This window comes from Stomoxys calcitrans, chromosome 2 (assembly GCF_963082655.1).
Source record: "Stomoxys calcitrans chromosome 2, idStoCalc2.1, whole genome shotgun sequence".
NCBI classification, from domain to species: Eukaryota; Metazoa; Arthropoda; class Insecta; order Diptera; family Muscidae; genus Stomoxys; species Stomoxys calcitrans.
The window spans coordinates 170,320,717-170,338,084 of NC_081553.1; the positions used below are offsets into that span (position 1 = coordinate 170,320,717).

The 17,368-nt window shown below is 39.3% G+C and overlaps 1 protein-coding gene across 2 annotated transcripts in view; it reads left to right on the plus strand.

The window, feature by feature from the left end:
• LOC106081630 (sodium-independent sulfate anion transporter) overlaps nt 1-17,368 on the plus strand; it is a 43,474-nt gene that overhangs the window by 17,442 nt on the left and 8,664 nt on the right. For both annotated transcript variants that reach the window (XM_013243733.2, XM_013243734.2), the window contains exons 4-6: nt 9,241-9,443; nt 9,518-9,854; nt 9,927-10,088. In XM_013243733.2, the coding sequence (XP_013099187.1) occupies nt 9,241-9,443; nt 9,518-9,854; nt 9,927-10,088 (702 nt within the window). The remainder of the gene's footprint in view (nt 1-9,240; nt 9,444-9,517; nt 9,855-9,926; nt 10,089-17,368) is intronic.

Consider the following 17,368-nt stretch of genomic DNA (forward strand, 5'->3'; position numbering starts at 1 on the left):
TGTATCCAAATCTGAACCGATATGGTCCATTTGCAATCCCCAACGACCTACATCAATAAGAAGTATCTGTGCAAAATTTCAAGCGGCTAGCTTTATGTATTCGTCCGCTATCATGGTTTCGACAGACGGACGGACATGGCTAGATCGACTTGATCGTCCTGGCATTTTAAATCGATTTAGCCATGTCCGTCTGTCTGTCAGTCAGTCTGTCTCTCGGGAGGGAGTTTAGCTAGGCACTTGAAATTCTCCACAAATACTTCCTATTAGTGTAGGTCAGTTGGGATTCTAAATGGGCTAATCGGTCCATGTTTTTTTGAAATTAAAAAGGATCAAACAACAAACTCTATGGGTTCTATTTTATAAATTTGGTTAGGAATTGTTTCCAGTATATGTTTAAGAACTAAAATATGAAGATCAGTTTATATGGGAGCAATAAAAGGTTTGAGACAGAGTCAGACCATACATGAATGTTGGAGGTTACAAATCCGACAAGAATTGCGACCTCTAGTGGCTCAAGAAGTAATATCGGGATATCGGTTTATATGGGAGCTCTAGCAGGTTATGGACCGATTCACATTACACTGGACAAGACCAGAAAAGAACCCGATATGCAAAATGTCAGCCAAATCGGGGGGTTTAAGAAGTATAGTCGGAGATCGGTAACTATAGGGGCTTTATAAATATATAATTCGATATAGACATCGATCAAGAACATCCATTAACGGAGTTGAGTATTGGTAGATATTGCAAGCGTAATGACAAAATTGCCTTTTATGGGGTTAAGACTTTAAATCGAGGAGTCGGTCTATATGGCATCTATATTCAAATCTGAATCGATATGGGCCAAATTGAAGAAGGCTGTCGAATGGCCTAACTTAACTCACTGTCTCAAATTTCGGCAACATCGGACCATAAATGCGCCTAAAACGTTAAATGGAGAGATCGGTCCAAGACCTTAAATCGAGAGATCGGTCTATATGACAGCTATATCCAAATCTCACCCGATCTGGGCCAAATTGAAGAAAGATGTCGACTGGCCTAACGCAACTCACTGTCCCAAATTTCACCAAAATCGGATAATAAATGTGGCTTTTATGGGCCTAAGACCCTAAATCGGCGGACCGGTCTATATGGAGGCTATTTCAAAAATCAACAAGATCAATATACCCCATCCTGCGATGGTGGCTATAAAAATTAAAAAACCAATAGTCAAAGAAGCAAAGCGAAACAAAATTTGACGAAGCGGAAAAAGGTACCTGCTCCGGATCCCTGGTTCTAACCATTGACAGATGGTCACAAAGTGCGTGTTGTGAACACTCCAACATAATGTGGTCCACTTTAGACTTGAAGAGGTCTAGCACAAAGTGCGTGTTGTGAACACTCCAACATAATGTGGTCCACTTTAGACTTGAAGAGGTCTAGCTAGATCTCTTCAAGTCTAAAGTGGACCACATTATGTTGGAGTGTTCACAACACGCACTTTGTGACCATCTGTCATTCTTTGCTTGTTGGGCCACTGCCTGTAAGCCTAGCTTACATGTCGCAAGAGGTATACCCAAAGATTCCAGTTCTTTTGGAATGTGTAAGGTAGTTCCGAATGTCGTAAGCAATTCTCTGGGATATCTCTGTGGCCCTGTACCCAGAATAGGTGAATTTTAACATGTTCATAATACTGAACATTCTTTGGTGATCTTTGAATTCAGAAATATGATCGTCCAAAATCAACAATAGATCAACAATTATAGCCCTTAAAAGGTTAGAGAAGTCGAAAGTGGTCAACTTTGACACCATGTAACTCAATCCGTATTAAGAATATAGACCGACAATGCCGTTTATCTGAAAGCCTCTACTAAATGACTAGAACTTTGTACTGCTAAGTTGTACAGGTAAAAATTTGTGGATTTATTTAAAAAATTTACTAGGACCACTGAGTAGCGTCATACTGCATTATGTATGTTTAAAACAACTGCACTTTCAAACAAATAATTTCCCTTTTCGAAAATGTTATTATAGATTTCATGCTCATATTCCCGCCCTGTAAAACCTTAAGATATTACGCTCCTAAGTTCAACATTCTCTTATCCCAAAGAGAAAGGTGTTACTGTGGGTACCTTGTATCTTCTGCTGAACGAGTTCTTTTTTGACCGCTGCCGTTCGAAGTGCTTCATGAAAGATGTCTGCACGAAATCCGTTAAACTTTCCACTACTCGTGTCCAAATAGAATACCCAAAAGAGAACCAAATTTTGCAAACATTCAGAGAAACCTCTTTCGAACAGACTTGTTTTTTAACATCCACTCAAAAAAAATTAATTGCGTAATAAAATCAAATAAAAAAACCATTAAGTCAAAACCTTTTTCGCAACATGCGTTGAAATAGCTATTAAAAAAAAAAAAAAAAAACTGTCATAATTATTTTACTCTATCCCAATTTCATTTTGATTTGTAGCTCGACGTGGGTGAGCAAACATAACATAACTAAATATTGTAATTAATTAACACATTGACTACGGGTATCTGAGCGTATAGAGTAGACGATTTTCTACTATTTGCGTTGTTATAAAAATAAACTAGTTTCTGGGCATCCCCTCGTTGGTAAATAATTATGTAGCAATTGTTGTTGCTTTGCGAATGAGTATCCAATCAAATAGAGAAATTTAAAAAATATTGAATTGAATCTTAGTAGTATTGGAGTATAACGAATTGGGCACCCTACACTATGAATTAATGGTATTGATAACGAGTTTAACCATCTCAAGAACGTCTTCCATTTGTATCTGCTAAAACATACAATGGAATATCATTATGTTTTTTATACCTACCACAATAGGATAGGGGGTATATTCATTTAGTCATTCCATTTACAACACATCGAAATATCTATTTCCGACCCTACATACCAAGTATATATATTTCGGATCGTCGTAAGATTCTAAGACGATTTAACGATGTCCGTATATCTGTCCGTCCGTCTGTTGCAATTCAGCTACGTCCTTTAAAATTGAAAATATTGAGATGAAATTGGCACACATACGTTTTCTGCACCCAAGTCAAGTTCTTGAAGGGGCTACATCGAACCATAGTTGAATATAGTTGCTATATAGACCGATCTGGCGAATAAGGCTCTGAAACCCATAAAAGCTGCATTTATTACCCGATTTCGCTGTAATTTGAATCAGTGAGTTCTTTTAAGCCTCCCGTCATCCGACTAGAATATGATCCGAATCAGACTATATTTAGATACTAGCTGGACAGGGCCCGCTCCGCTGCGCATTCTTTAACTCTCTAATATCTTTTTGGGGTGGGGACACTTCGCCCTGAATGTGAATATCGTGCTACTATAGCCTATGTCCGCCTATGACGCCGAACGCCTGCGTTCGAATCCTGGCGGAACTTGGGATAAAATTTAAAGCGGTGGTTATCCCCTCTTAATGCTGGCGACATTTGCCGGGTACCATGCCCTGCACGGTCCTGTAAAAAATTCTCCCGAAAGATGTGTCGCACTGGGGCACACCATTCGGACTCGTCTATAAAAAAGATCCCTTATCGTTGATAAACTCAACTTGACTCAGAAATCACTCATTGACGTGTGAGAAGTTTGCCCCTGCTCGGTTCCTGGGCAAATTTTTACTCTACCCTCAAATGCCTTACTTTTGAGTCCCATATTACCGTATTGGTAAATTTGTCAGGTTTAGGGGGTACTTCAGGGATGGTAACTTGGTCATTAAAGTAAATATAAGATTCGTGCTCGACTTTCAGAAACATTTCACATGAGTCCCATAATGGCATGATCGGTTAATAAGTTATGTTTGGCGGTGGGGTGAATCCCAGGGTCCTTGTCCCGAAAATGAATATAAATTTCCAGAAAACCAATAAATTTCCCCCCAGAATAGCTTTTATATAATAGGGAGATATTTTGGGTTAGGCTTAATATTGTCGTGATTGGTCTCTATATCCATTTGGCGGGTTTTGGGTGGCCCCCGCGGCACCCGTCCCCAACAATAGAAACCATTTTTTTTTCTTTTTTTGGTGACCAATCTCCGAAATCTGGTATTTTTGAAATAAGGGTAATGAGAAGTGCTTTTTAAGGAGAAATTTCGACTCAAACATAGATATAAAATTCGTGTCCTCTCCTAAATCGATTTACTTTGGAGGGTGTTTTGGGGCTGGGCCGCCACCGGCACTTTGCCCTAAAAATAGATATCATATTCGTTCTTTACCCCCAAATATCGTTAATTTGAGCTCCATATTATAATAGTCGGAAATAAAGTTCAGTTTAAGGGGTAATTTAGAGCGTACCTCCAAACTTGGATATCTAATTCGTTTTCTACTCTCAAATATCTTTCATTTGTATCCCATATTGCCATAATTGGTCATTCAACCTATTCGAAATTTTAATGTCATATTTTTAATCTACTCCCATATATCTGTCATTTGAATCCCATATAGCCATGGTCGGCTGATATGTTCAATTGGGGGGCGGGGCGATCTCCCATTACTTGGACGTAATTTTTTTATGCCATATTTCTGATCTACTGCCGGATACTTTTCATTTGGGTCCCATATTGATAAGAACGTCGAATATATCTGTCTAGAGGAGTTTTGGGGTTGTGGTGGCCCGATGGGTACTTTTCCATCCAAAATTTAATAGGATATTAATTTTCTAGTCTCCAATACCTTTCATTTTATACCCATATTGTGACTATCAGTCCACTTTTGGTTTTAAATGACGTTTTTGGTGTAAGGGGGAGGGTCATCCACCATCCGAAATCTAAAAATTATAAAACCTATGTTTCCATTTTTTGATGCTACGGAACAAACAAACATTCCGAGTCTCATATAGTCATGATGATTCATATGCCCACTTGGGGGGTTTTTGAGGGGTGGAGTGACCCCCTACACTTCGATCTGATTTTGTATGCTAGATTCGTAATCTACTCCCGAATACCTTCCATTTAAGCCTCAAATGGATATGGACGATCAATTTGTCTGCTTTTAGACATTTTGGGGCTAGGGCGACCTCCTGGGTACTTTGACCCAATTATTAATATCATATTCGTATTCTACTCTTCAATACCTTTCATTTGATATCCATATTGTCTTTTTCGGTCCACTTGTGATCTTGGGTTGTATTTTTGGGGTTACGGGAAGGGTTCGTTCCCTCCGATATCAACAAATTATAAAGCTTATATCTTCTTCCTGACCATATTCGTAATCTACTCACGAATACCCTTCATTTGAGTCCCATATTGTCATGCTCGCCCAATGAACCTATTTTAGGTGGTTTTGGAGTTGGGGGCGGCCCCCAGTTAATTGGACCTAATTTTTAGTATGAAATTCGTATTCTGCTCTTAAATACCTTTCATTTGAATCCCATATTGTCCTGATCGGCACGCTTTTATTTTTGGGTGGACTTTTGGGGTAAGGGGGAGGGTCCGCCCCCCTACCGATATCAAAAAATTATATAGCCTATGTTTCCTTCCAGACCAACCTACACAATCTGTGAAACTTTCAAGGTAATCGGCTTAGCCGTTTTTGAGTCTATACGAAACAAACAAACACACACAAATTCATTTTTTTTATATAAGAAAGGTCTGCCATATAGACCGATCTTCCAGCTTAGGGTCTTAATCCCATATAGCTTGATTTCGCTGAAACTGTGACTTGTATAAGAGTTTTCGGGACCTGAATTTATATATGACTACCCCAGAAGAGGTTGTCACTGGTATGCACTCGTCGGAGGTTATTAAGGAAATTGTGTCTGAGTCGAAAATCCTCTGGGCGATAAAAATAGACTCCTTTAAGTCACCAGGCCCTGATGATGTATCACCGATTGAATTACAAGCTGTGCCTGATAGACTGGTTCTTTGGCTTAGCGAGATATACACTGTTTGTATCAGCATGTCATATATACCTGTGGGATGCAGGGACACGAAAGTCATTTTCATTCCGAACGTAGGAAAACTTTACCACACGAAGGCGAGTGATTTTCGTCCTTTTTGTCTGTTATGCTTATGCTGAAGAGTCTTAAGAGGTTGATAGAAACATATCTTAGAAAACGTGGAAACGTTTGACGGTGCCTAAACTTCATAAAGAACTTCGCACAGTCAGTTACAATATTCTTAATATTATTCGTCGTTCTTGCGATCTGCGATTCACTATGCCAAATTTAATGTAGTTTCTTACGGCATAAGTCCGTATTTCTATGGTATAAGAAGCACTCAACATATTCCCCTTGGCTCTCTTTATGGCTGTTGCCTTGACAATCTACACAGAATTTGACCTCTACTATACCTGCATAAAATCATTGTCGAAATATACACCTAAATTTCACTTCGCCCGATCTAGAAAGGGTAGGGGGTTGTTTCTTTTGGAAGAAGGACACCAGTTTTAAACCAGTACCATATCAATGCTCCTTATGGAGTAGTTACAACGGCAGTCGCGGCAATCAGCGGTATCCTCCTCATGCAAATATGGTTTCAACGACAAGTACTATTCGTCTTTGGAATACCCTCTCTCCCTGTTTGTTGGGCGGTGAAGAGTCACCTGCCACTGCACGGCCTGATGACTCAAAATGAGAATTTCTGCCTATCTTAGTCTTTCCAATCTTGAAAAAGACAGCTTTGCTCCCGTAGTGCGCCATGCCTTTAGTCTTAGCCAATTCGTCACGGAGACTTGATCAGTGCCAACCACAAGGAGAGTTCCTTTCTCCTTCTCCTCCCTGTGGAAGACCTCCCACTTCGCTGCGACCAAACCTTGGTTTTGCTTGCCCAAGAATCCCAACATGCGTTCCGTTGGAAATTTACTGCCCCATCCCTTAATGAAGACCGTCGCCTTTGTAAGCTGGGGGATATCCATCTTTCTCAACAGGTCAAGCTTTGCGCCCTCCCAGGGAGCGTGAATACCTCTGACGAGCTGTATGACGGTATCAATACATTCCGCCGACTCAAAACGCAGCGTAAAGATGTCCCCTCTATACTCGCAGCTCATCATCTGTATGGGTGGACCCTCTACAGAGTTCCATTCATATTCGAAAATCCAATCGTTAACCAGATCCTCCACTTGGCACCGATGATCTGATGGAATCCTACCGGATGCACAGACGATATTGATGACATCACTGTTGTGGTTTCGCGACCATATTCCCCTTCCGTAATGGCTGTGGCCTCCTTTTGGAAGTCACAGTCCTCCATGAAAACTCAGGGGCCGTGCGCGCTTCCTTCGTTTCTGTTCCAACTTTATCTACCTCCGCAGGACACTGTCTGGAGTCTCCATTGCGGGATGTTTTCCCAAGGTACTTAATAGCGGGGAGCTCTTTTTATACTCTCCACCATAAGATGGGGGGTATACTCATTTCGTCATTCTGATTGTAACTACTCGAAATATTCGTCTGAGACCCCATAAAGTATATATATTCTTGATCGTCGTGAAATTTTATGTCGATCTAGCCATGTCCGTCCGTCTGTCCGTCCGTCCGTCTGTCTGTCGAAACACGCTAACTTCCGAAGGAGTAAAGCTAGCAGCTTGAAATTTTGCACAAATACTTCTTATTAGTGTAGGTCGGTTGGTATTGTAAATGGGCCATATCGGTCCATGTTTTGATATAGCTGCCATATAAACCGATCTGGGGTCTTGACTTCTTGAGCCTCTAGAGTGCGCAATTCTTATCCGATTGGAATGAAATTTTGCACGACGTGTTTTGTTACAATATCCAATAACTGTGCCAAGTATGGTTTAAATCGGTCAATAACCTTATATAGCTGTCATATAAACCGATCTTGGGTCTTGACTTCTTGAGCCTCTAGAGGGCCCAATTCGTATCCAATTTGAATGAATTTTGGCACGTAGTATTTTGTTATGATATCCAACAACTGTACCAAATATGGTTCAAATCGGTTCATAACCTGATATAGCTGTCATATAAACAGATCTGGGGACTTGACTTCTTGAGCTTCTAGAGGGCTCAATTTCTATCCGATTTGGCTGAAATTTCGCAAGACGTTTTTTATTGTTACTTTCAACAACTATGTCAAATAAAGTACAAGTCGGTTCATAACCTTATATAGCTGCCATCTAAACCGATCTGGGATCTTGACTTCTTGAGCCTCTAGAGATCGCAATTATTATCCGATTTGCCTGAAATTTTGTACGACGGATTCTCTCATGACCATTAACATACGTGTTTATTATGGTCTGAATGGGTCTATAGGCCGATACAGCTCCCATATAAATCGATCTCTCTATTTTACTTCTTGAGCCCACAAGGGGCGCAATTCTTATTCGAATTGGCTGAAATTTTAAACAGGTCTCCAACATATAATTTAATTGTGGTTCAAACCGGACCATATCTTGATATCGCTCTAATAGCAGAGCAAATCTTTTCTTATATCCTTTTTTTTGCCTAAGAAGAGATGCCGGGAAAAGAACTCGACAAATGTGATCCATGGTGGAGGGTATATAAGACTCGGCCCGGCCGAACTTAGCACGCTTTTACTTGTTCTTCTTCATTATTTTAGCAGTGTTATGCTGATTCTTTTTCCAGCTACCGTAGAAGTGCTTGGAATCTCAGTTCTATCCCTTCCAGCATCCTGTACTTGCCAAAATTTGGAACAGTGAGTTGTGTTAGGGCATTCGACATTCTTCTTCAATTTTGCCCAGATCGGTCCAGATTTGAATATAGCTGCCATATAAACCGATCTCTCGATTTAAAGTTTTGGGTCCATAAAAGGCGCATTTATTGTTCGATGTCGCCGAAATTTGGGACAGTGAGTTGTGTTAGGCCCTTTGACATTCTTCTTCAATTTGACTCAGATCGATCCAGAATTGGATATAGATGCGAAATAGACCGATATCTCGATTTAAAGTCTTGGCCCCATAAAAGGCGCATTTATAATCCGATTTCTTTTCGACATCTGTGTCATATACGGTTCCGATCAGTTTATTTTTAGATATAGCTACTAAAAAGATCCATATTTTCTTATACACAGTTCAACAATGACTTGTACTTATTAGTATTTGGTACAAATCGGAACATATTTCGATATAGCTGCTATGGAGCATAAGGTATGCATTTTTCACCGGATTTTGACGAAAGGTGGTTTACATATATATCCGATGTGGGGGGTATCCAAAGTTTGGCCCGGCCGAACCTTTTTATTTGTTAATCGTGAAATTTAATCTGAAAACTTTAATTCTTCCACTTACAACCGATTTTAATTGCGAATTATTTGTCTGCTTTTCAGGTTTCATTGTTAACTTCATACCAACGCCGGTAACAAAAGCCTTCACCACGGGCACCTCACTTATTGTCGCTTTGGCTCAGGTGAAGAATCTGCTGGGTATTAAACACAAGGGTATACCAACACCGAAACAGTTTTTTGACAAGATTGAATTTGCCGATGCTACTGTTGGCATAGTCTGCATGATAGTGCTGCTCACTCTTAGGGTAAGCCGGTTATATATAAATATTGCCATAAATCACTTGGAGCTAATGATCAGTGATCATCATCATCTTTTTAGCAATTATCCAGCATTAAATTTAAAAATAAAACTGATACCACACGTCGCTTAAAGAAAGTGCTTTGGTACATTAGCATATCTCGCAATGCATTGGTTGTCTTCACTTGCGGCCTCATTGCGTTCTTGTGGATCCGTAAGAGTTCTATTGAAGCTGTGCCCTTTGCTCTATCATCTCCCGTTAGTTCAGGCTTACCGAAATTGCAATTGCCACCATTTTCATTTACATATGAGAATAGAACATATGCCTTCATCGATGTATGCCGTGAGCTAGGCAGTGCAATTGTTGTGGTGCCCATAGTAGCAGTTTTGGCCAATGTTGCCATTGCCAAGGCTTTTGGTGAGTTTACAAAGTTTGGCGGACATTGCTGAGATGGTTCTTTAATATGTTATGTTGGTTTTTTTTTTGTAGTCAAGGATGGCCAGTTGGATGCATCACAGGAAATGTTAACCTTGGGATTGTGTAACTTAGCTGGTTCATTTTTCAGTGCCATGCCCACATGTGGGGCTTTCACACGTTCGGCTGTAAGCCAAGCAAGTGGCGTAAGAACGCCCATGGCTGGTATTTATACGGGTAAGTTCGTTGAAAGCACGATTGGTGGTACAGTTTCTTAAGTATTTTAAACAGATTCATTGAGTTCGTGGGGTTTAAAGTTAACAAAATCATTTTTGTGGTTGGGTCGATCAAGTTCCATTCTAATGATTTGGTTTCTTGAGTTTATCTTGTAATGGCTACCATCTCCATACATCGAGTCCAGGGTCCAAAAAGTTACGCGGTGCACGTCGGTCTAAAATCTGATATAGCTTTCATATAAATCGTTTACCGATTTTATTTCTTTAACGGGTAAGGGGCGCAATAATTATTTAAATGGGCTGAAATGTTATGTTCTAAGTTCTATTATGTTCCAATATTTATATCAAATGTGCTTCGAATCGGTTCAAAATCCATATAGACCGATTGCGCAGTTTCCTTTGACTTTAATAAAACGTCGCATGAACATTGAAAAGATTCAAAGTTATGGCCCATAGAACTTTGCATACGAAATTCACGTTGACAGTTATAAAAGACTAGCCGAACCGGGCCGCTCCGCTGTGCCTTCTCTAACTCTCTAATATCCGCTGGCTACTTGGACCCAAATGTTAATACCATATTCGTTTTCTGGTCTCTAATACCTTTCATTTGATACCCTGATTGTGCCCATAGGACCACTTTCGAATATGGGTGGCGTTTTTTAGGGTTAGGGGGACAGTCAGCTTCCACACGATATCTTAAAATTATATGGCCTATGATTCCTTTCAGATAAACGTACACAATCTATGAAAATTTTAAGAAAATAGGTTCAGCCAAGTATCATATAGTCATGATGGGTCTAATGGCATTTTTGAAGGTTGTCGTGACCCCCTATACTTCGATCGGATTTTGTATGCCAGATACGAAATATACTCTCGAATACTTTTCATTTGAGTCCCATATTGAAATTAACGTCCAATATTTCTGTGTCGGGGAGTTGGGGCGGCCCGATGGGTACTTAGACTAAAATTTTAATACCATATTCGTATTCTACTCTCCAATACTTTTCAATTGATACCTATATTGTCCCAATCGGTCCACTTTTGTTGGTTGTGTTTTTGGCATAAGGGGGAGGGTCCGTCCCCTTCCGATACCGAAAAATTATACAGCCTATGTTTCCTTCCAGACCAACCTACACACTAAGCGAAAATTTCGAGAAAATCGGTTCTGCCCTTTTTCAGTCTACACAGAACTAACAAACCCAGTCCCATATATCCCATATTGTCATGATCGTCAAATAAACCTATTTTGAGGGTTTTGGGGCTGGGACGGCACCCCAGGTACTTGGACCCAACTTTTATATGTTTTTTATGCCTATGTTTCCCTCCAGACCAACCTACACAATCTGTGAAAATTTCAAGTTAATCGGTTCAGTCGTTTTTGAGTATATACGGAACATACAAACAAACATAAATTGGAGTTTTATGTATAAGATTAGATCTTGCAGAACTTTACATATATCGTTTGTGGAAATAGATTTAATGCCATAGAATTTTGATTGCGAACTATTGTGCCAATGTGCCATCCTTTAACCAAATGAAAGATTATAACTAAAAAATGATTCAATTACATTTTGAATGATTAATCAATTTGAGTCATGGCGTAATCCATGAATGGATATCATCTGCACCATAACTCGACTTAAATATAATTTCTGCTTTTGCAGTTATAAATAAATCAAAATGGTTAACAATATTTTAAGTTATCGCAAGAAAAGATAGACCCTAAACAAAGTCGCACAGTTTGGATACTGCGTAAAAAACTTGTTGTCAACTAACGATATATTGCCTCTGGGCTAAAGTAAATGTTTTCAGTCAAAACGCTTAGTAGTAGATCATGCTGTAGGGGAATCCCAGTTCAAATATCTTTTGTATCTTACCCAATTATAAATGTATGCATTATAATTAGAACTTTATATTTTTATATTGAGAATGAGGGAGAATAGTTGAACACATTTGTCAAATCGTTACTGAAGCCAAATATTTTCTTTGGCTTTTTTATTGGTATAAGCCAATTAGATAGATTAATAGAGGTAGTGTGGAACCTGTTGCTGATTGAAATTTATTCTTTTTTTTAACACATGGCCTGAAAAGTTCCTACCATAACAAATAAAAGTATTTTTTTTTATAAAATGTTATTTTATTTTACAACATAGAAGTGGCCTAGCGAAAGTTATCAAGGCGTTAATTCGTGAGAGACAGAAGTTGTTTTTTTTTGCAGCAGGACAGTTAGTTACTCACAATAACACCTGCGTTCTTAGGTGGGGAGAATGATCCATTTATTGCAAATGCAAATTTTGCCCAGGAACATTCCACTAAGGAACAGGGGCAAACTTCGTACATATCAATGAGTGCGGTCCGATTCAAGTTTTTATACCCACCACCGAAGGATGGTTTTGTTATTCCGTTTGCAACACCGAAAAATATCCCTTTCCTCCCCTTTAAAGTATATATATTCTTGATCAGCGTAAAAATCTAAGACGATCTAGCTATGTCCGTCCGTCTCTCCGTCTGTCTGTTGAAATCACGCTACAGTCTTTAAAAATAGAGATATTGAGCTGAAACTTTGCGCAGATTATTTTTTTTTTGTCCATGAGTAGGTTAAGTTCGAAGATTGGCTTTATCGGACTATATCTTGATATAGCCCCCCTATAGACCGATCCGCCGATTTAGGGTCTTAGGCCCATAAAAGTCACATTTACTATCCGATTTTCCTGAAATTTTGGACAGTGAGTTGTGTTAGGCCCTTCGACATTTTTCTTCAATTTGGCCCATATCGGATCAGATTTCGATATAGCTGCCGTATAGACCGATCTGCCGATTTAGGGTCTTACGCCCATAAAAGCCACATTTATTATCCGATTTCGGTGAAATTTGGGACAGTGAGTGATGTTAGGCCCTTGGACATCCCTATTCAATTTGGCCCAAATCGGTAGAGGTTTGGATATAGCTGCCATATAGACCGATCCGCCGATTTGGAGTCGTAGGCCCATTAAAGCCACATTTATTGTCCGATTTTGCTGAAATTTAGGACAGTGAGTTGTGTTAGGCCCTTCGACATTCTTCTTCAATTTGGCCTAGATCGGTTCAGATTTGGATGTAGCTGCCATATAGACCCATCTCTCGATTTAAGGTTTTGGGCCCATAAAAGGCACATTTATTGTCTGATGTCGCCGAAATTTGGAACAGTGAGTTTTGTTAGGCCCCTCGATTTATTTCTGCAATATTGCACAGATCGGTCGAGATTTGGATATAGCTGCCATATTGACCGATATCTCTGTTTAAGGTTTTGGGCCCATAAAAGGCGCACTTATAGTCCGATTTCGTCCAAATTTGGGACACTGAGTCAAGATAAGCCCTTCGACATTCTTCTTTAATTTGGTTCAGATCGGTTCATATTTGGATATAGCTGCCATATAGACCGATATCTCGATTTAAAATCTTGGCCCCATAATAGACGCATTTATAATCCGATTTCACTGAAATTTGACACAGTGGCTTCTGTTAGGCTTTTCGACATCCGTGTCGTATATGGTTCAGATCGGTATATTTTTTGATATAGCTACTAAAAAGACCAATATTTTGTTATACACAATTGAACAATGACTTGAACTTATAAGTATTTGATCCAAGTCAGAACATATTTCGATATAGCTCCTATGGGACATAAGACATGCATTTTTCACCGGATTTTGACGAAAGGTGGTTTACATATATACCCGAGGTGGTGGGTATCCAAGCTTTTTTACTTTTTATACCCTCCACCATTGAATGGGGGGTATACTAATTTCGTCATTCTGTTTGTAACACCTCGAAATATTCGTCTGAGACCCCATAAAGTATATATATTCTTGATCGTCGCGAAATTTTATTTCGATCTAGCCATGCCCGTCCGTCTGTCTGTCGAAAGCACGCTAACTTCCGAAGGAGTAAAGCTGGCCGCTTGAAATTGTGCACAAATACTTCTTTTTGGTGTAGGTCGGTTGGTATTGTAAATGAGCCATATCGGTCCATGTTTTGATATAGCTGCCATATAAACCGATCTTGGGTCTTGACTTCTTTCCAATTCCAATTTCCAATTCTCCAATTCTTATCCGATTGGGATGAAATTTTGCACGACGTGTTTTGTTATGCTATCCAATAATTGTGCCAAGTAACCTGATATAGCTGCCATATAAACCGATCTTGGGTCTTGACTTCTTGAGCTTCTAGAGGGCTCATTTCCTATCCGATTTGGCTGAAATTTTGCAAGACGTAATTTATTCTTACTTTCAACAACTACGTCAAATAAGATTCAAATCGGTTCATAACCTGATATAGCTGCTATATAAACCGATCTGTTATCTTGAGCCCCTAGAGCTCGCAATTATTATCCGATTTGCCTGAAATTTTGTACGAAGGATTCCCTCATGAGCATCAACATACGTGTTTATTATGGTCTGAATCGGTCTATAGCCCGAAACAGCTCCCATATAAATCGATCTCTCTATTTCACTTCCTGAGCCCCCAAAGGGCGCAATTCTTATTCGAATTGGATGACATTTTACACAGGTCTGCAACATATATTTAAACATCCAAACCGGACCATATCTTGATATCGCAAATCTTTTCTTATATCCTTTTTTTACCTAAGAAGAGATGCCGGGAAAAGAACTCAATAAATGCGATCCATGGTGGAGGGTATATAAGATTCGGCCCGGCCGAACTTAGCACGCTTTTACTTGTTTTTTATTTAAGTCTATAGATAATAAATACCCTTACAGAGTAATAACAATATATTTACAAATATATTAACCTAAGAATTTAAAAATAATATAATTTTCCTTTTTAAACTTTCTCGGTTCTCAGATGGATCTATTATATCTTAAATTGATAATATAGGTGCCCAGGATTATTATTGGCATAGTTGGTTCTATAATAAGAAACTTTCAAAAGTTCAAAAATATCTGGTAGGTCTGATAGGAACGTTAAAAAAATTTTATTTGAATTTAGTCAAAAACGTAATGTTTAGCATGGTTCTACGACTTTTTAATGTAGGAAGCTTTATAAGATTTAATTGGTACTCATACGAAGGTAATGAACTTCTGTACCACCCATTTCGACGGAGACGAAATAATAGAAATAGTTTTTGAACCGATTCTATTAAATCAGAATGAATAATGTAGTACGGATCCCACCACTGAACCGTTCTCGAGATTACTTCTGAGTAGCGACGTATATAAGTTTTACGTCACAGAGAAATCATTAAGTTCTTTACTCCAGCGTTTCATGAAGCCAAGAGCACCGCGTGCTTTGTTTACAACCATTGAGATGTGTTGACGGAAGTTGAAGCGTTGATCTAGAAGAAATCCAAGGTCTTTAAAGCTATAGACTAATTCAAGTTGATTGGAACCCAAAAAGTAGCTAGTTTTAAGAGGAGTTATTCTTGAAAATGATATGTGTTTGCATTTGCAAATACTAAGTTCCATAAAGTTCTGGTTGCACCATTCGTAAAGAGTAACAAGGTCATAACACTGTTCACCAGAGTCTCTCGTTGATCTGAAGATCTTTACATCATCTGCATACATCAAAATATTCGACTGCTTCAAAGCAAAAGGGAGATCGTTTATGAATAAACAAAACAGCACATGACTACCCTGTGGAACACCTGAAGAAACAACAATTGATTTGGAAACTGCAGTACCAAATTTAACTCTTTGAGTACGTCCAGTCAGATATGATCTGATTCACTTTAGAAAAGATGGACTGAAACCAATAAGGTAAATTTTTCTCAACAGAAGGTTGTGGTTGACTTTATCAAATCGGTATATATAGGTTTTTAAGCTCAATGATAAGAGGCCTCGTTTTTATAGCCGAGCCCGTGCAGCGTTCCGCAGTGCGACACCTCTTTGAAGAGAAGTTTTACATGGCATAGTACCTCACAAATGTTGCCAGCATTAGGAGGGGAAAATTTTTTCCGATGGTCTCGACAAGGATTCGAACTCAGGCGTTCAGCGTCATAGGCGGACCTGCTAACCTTTGCGCTACGGTGACGAAAACCTGGGTGTTTTGCTGAACAATGTGTTTGTCCGCATATTGTTAAATGCCCCCTCAATGTCAATGCAAACCGCCAATGTATACACAACCTCGTGAAGGGCAGTCTCCATCGACCTTCCCTCGAAATAGGCATGCTGTTGTAGTTGAGCAATTCGCTGGATGTCTTACTCTTTATCATGGTACCCACAATGGTTTTGAGTAGAAAGGACGTAATGCTTATAGGTCTGTAGGCCTTTGGTGTAGCAAAACTTGCCTTGCCGGTCTTGGGTATATAGACCACTCTTGCCTCATGTCAGGCTTACGCATATATATGCAAGTCCTGGGCGCGCTGTGAAAATGCAGTTGCACAATGACTTCTCCTACGACTTCCAACATCTGTGTCAAGTATTGTCTGAATCGGTCTATAACCTGATTTAACTGTCATATAACCCGATCTCCGGAATGTACTTTTTGGACTTCTAGTATATTCAATTCTAATTCCGGTCTCCGGAATACTCTTCTTGGGCTTCTAAAATGCCCAATTCTTATCTCTGTGAGACTAGGGATTACCTTACACTTTCCAGGGGAACCGTCATCATGATCGAAGGGCGGTATAATGGGATCATGTTGCCTGTAATGGGAGTTTCTCCCAAAATGGGGAGAAATTTGTTGTCTTGGGGATTTGGTGGGGTCTTGAATCGTGAATAGGGGATTTTTGGAGTGGAGTTTCTGGCTGAAAATTATGTATTTCACCTTAACAATTTTAATTAGTCTTGTTAGTAATTTATTTTTAACCTGTGTTCATAACAGAAATCGGTACCATTTACACTCAGCAACAGAGTACCAATGATTGATTATGTTCCTACTTTTTTTACAAACCAGTAAGGAAAGGCAAAAGTCGGGCGGTGCCGACTTTATAATACCCTACTGGCTGTAGGAGTGAAAATAGGGCGATATATATATATATAAGTGAGAGTTATATCTTAATCTGAACCGATCTTTGTAGATAATGTGGAAGTCGGCGAGGAAAGCGTTGTAGAAAATTTTTGGGAAGATTGGTCAATAAATGCGCTTGTAGTGGCTCTAGGAGTGAACCTCGGACGATATATAAATATATATGAGAGATATATCTACATCTGGAGCGATTTCTATGAAATTCACCAGTAATGTCAAGGGTAAAAGGAAAAATTCTTCCTACCGAATTTCGAGACAATCGGTTAACAAATGACCATTTCATTGCAATATTACTGCAAATCGGACGAACACATA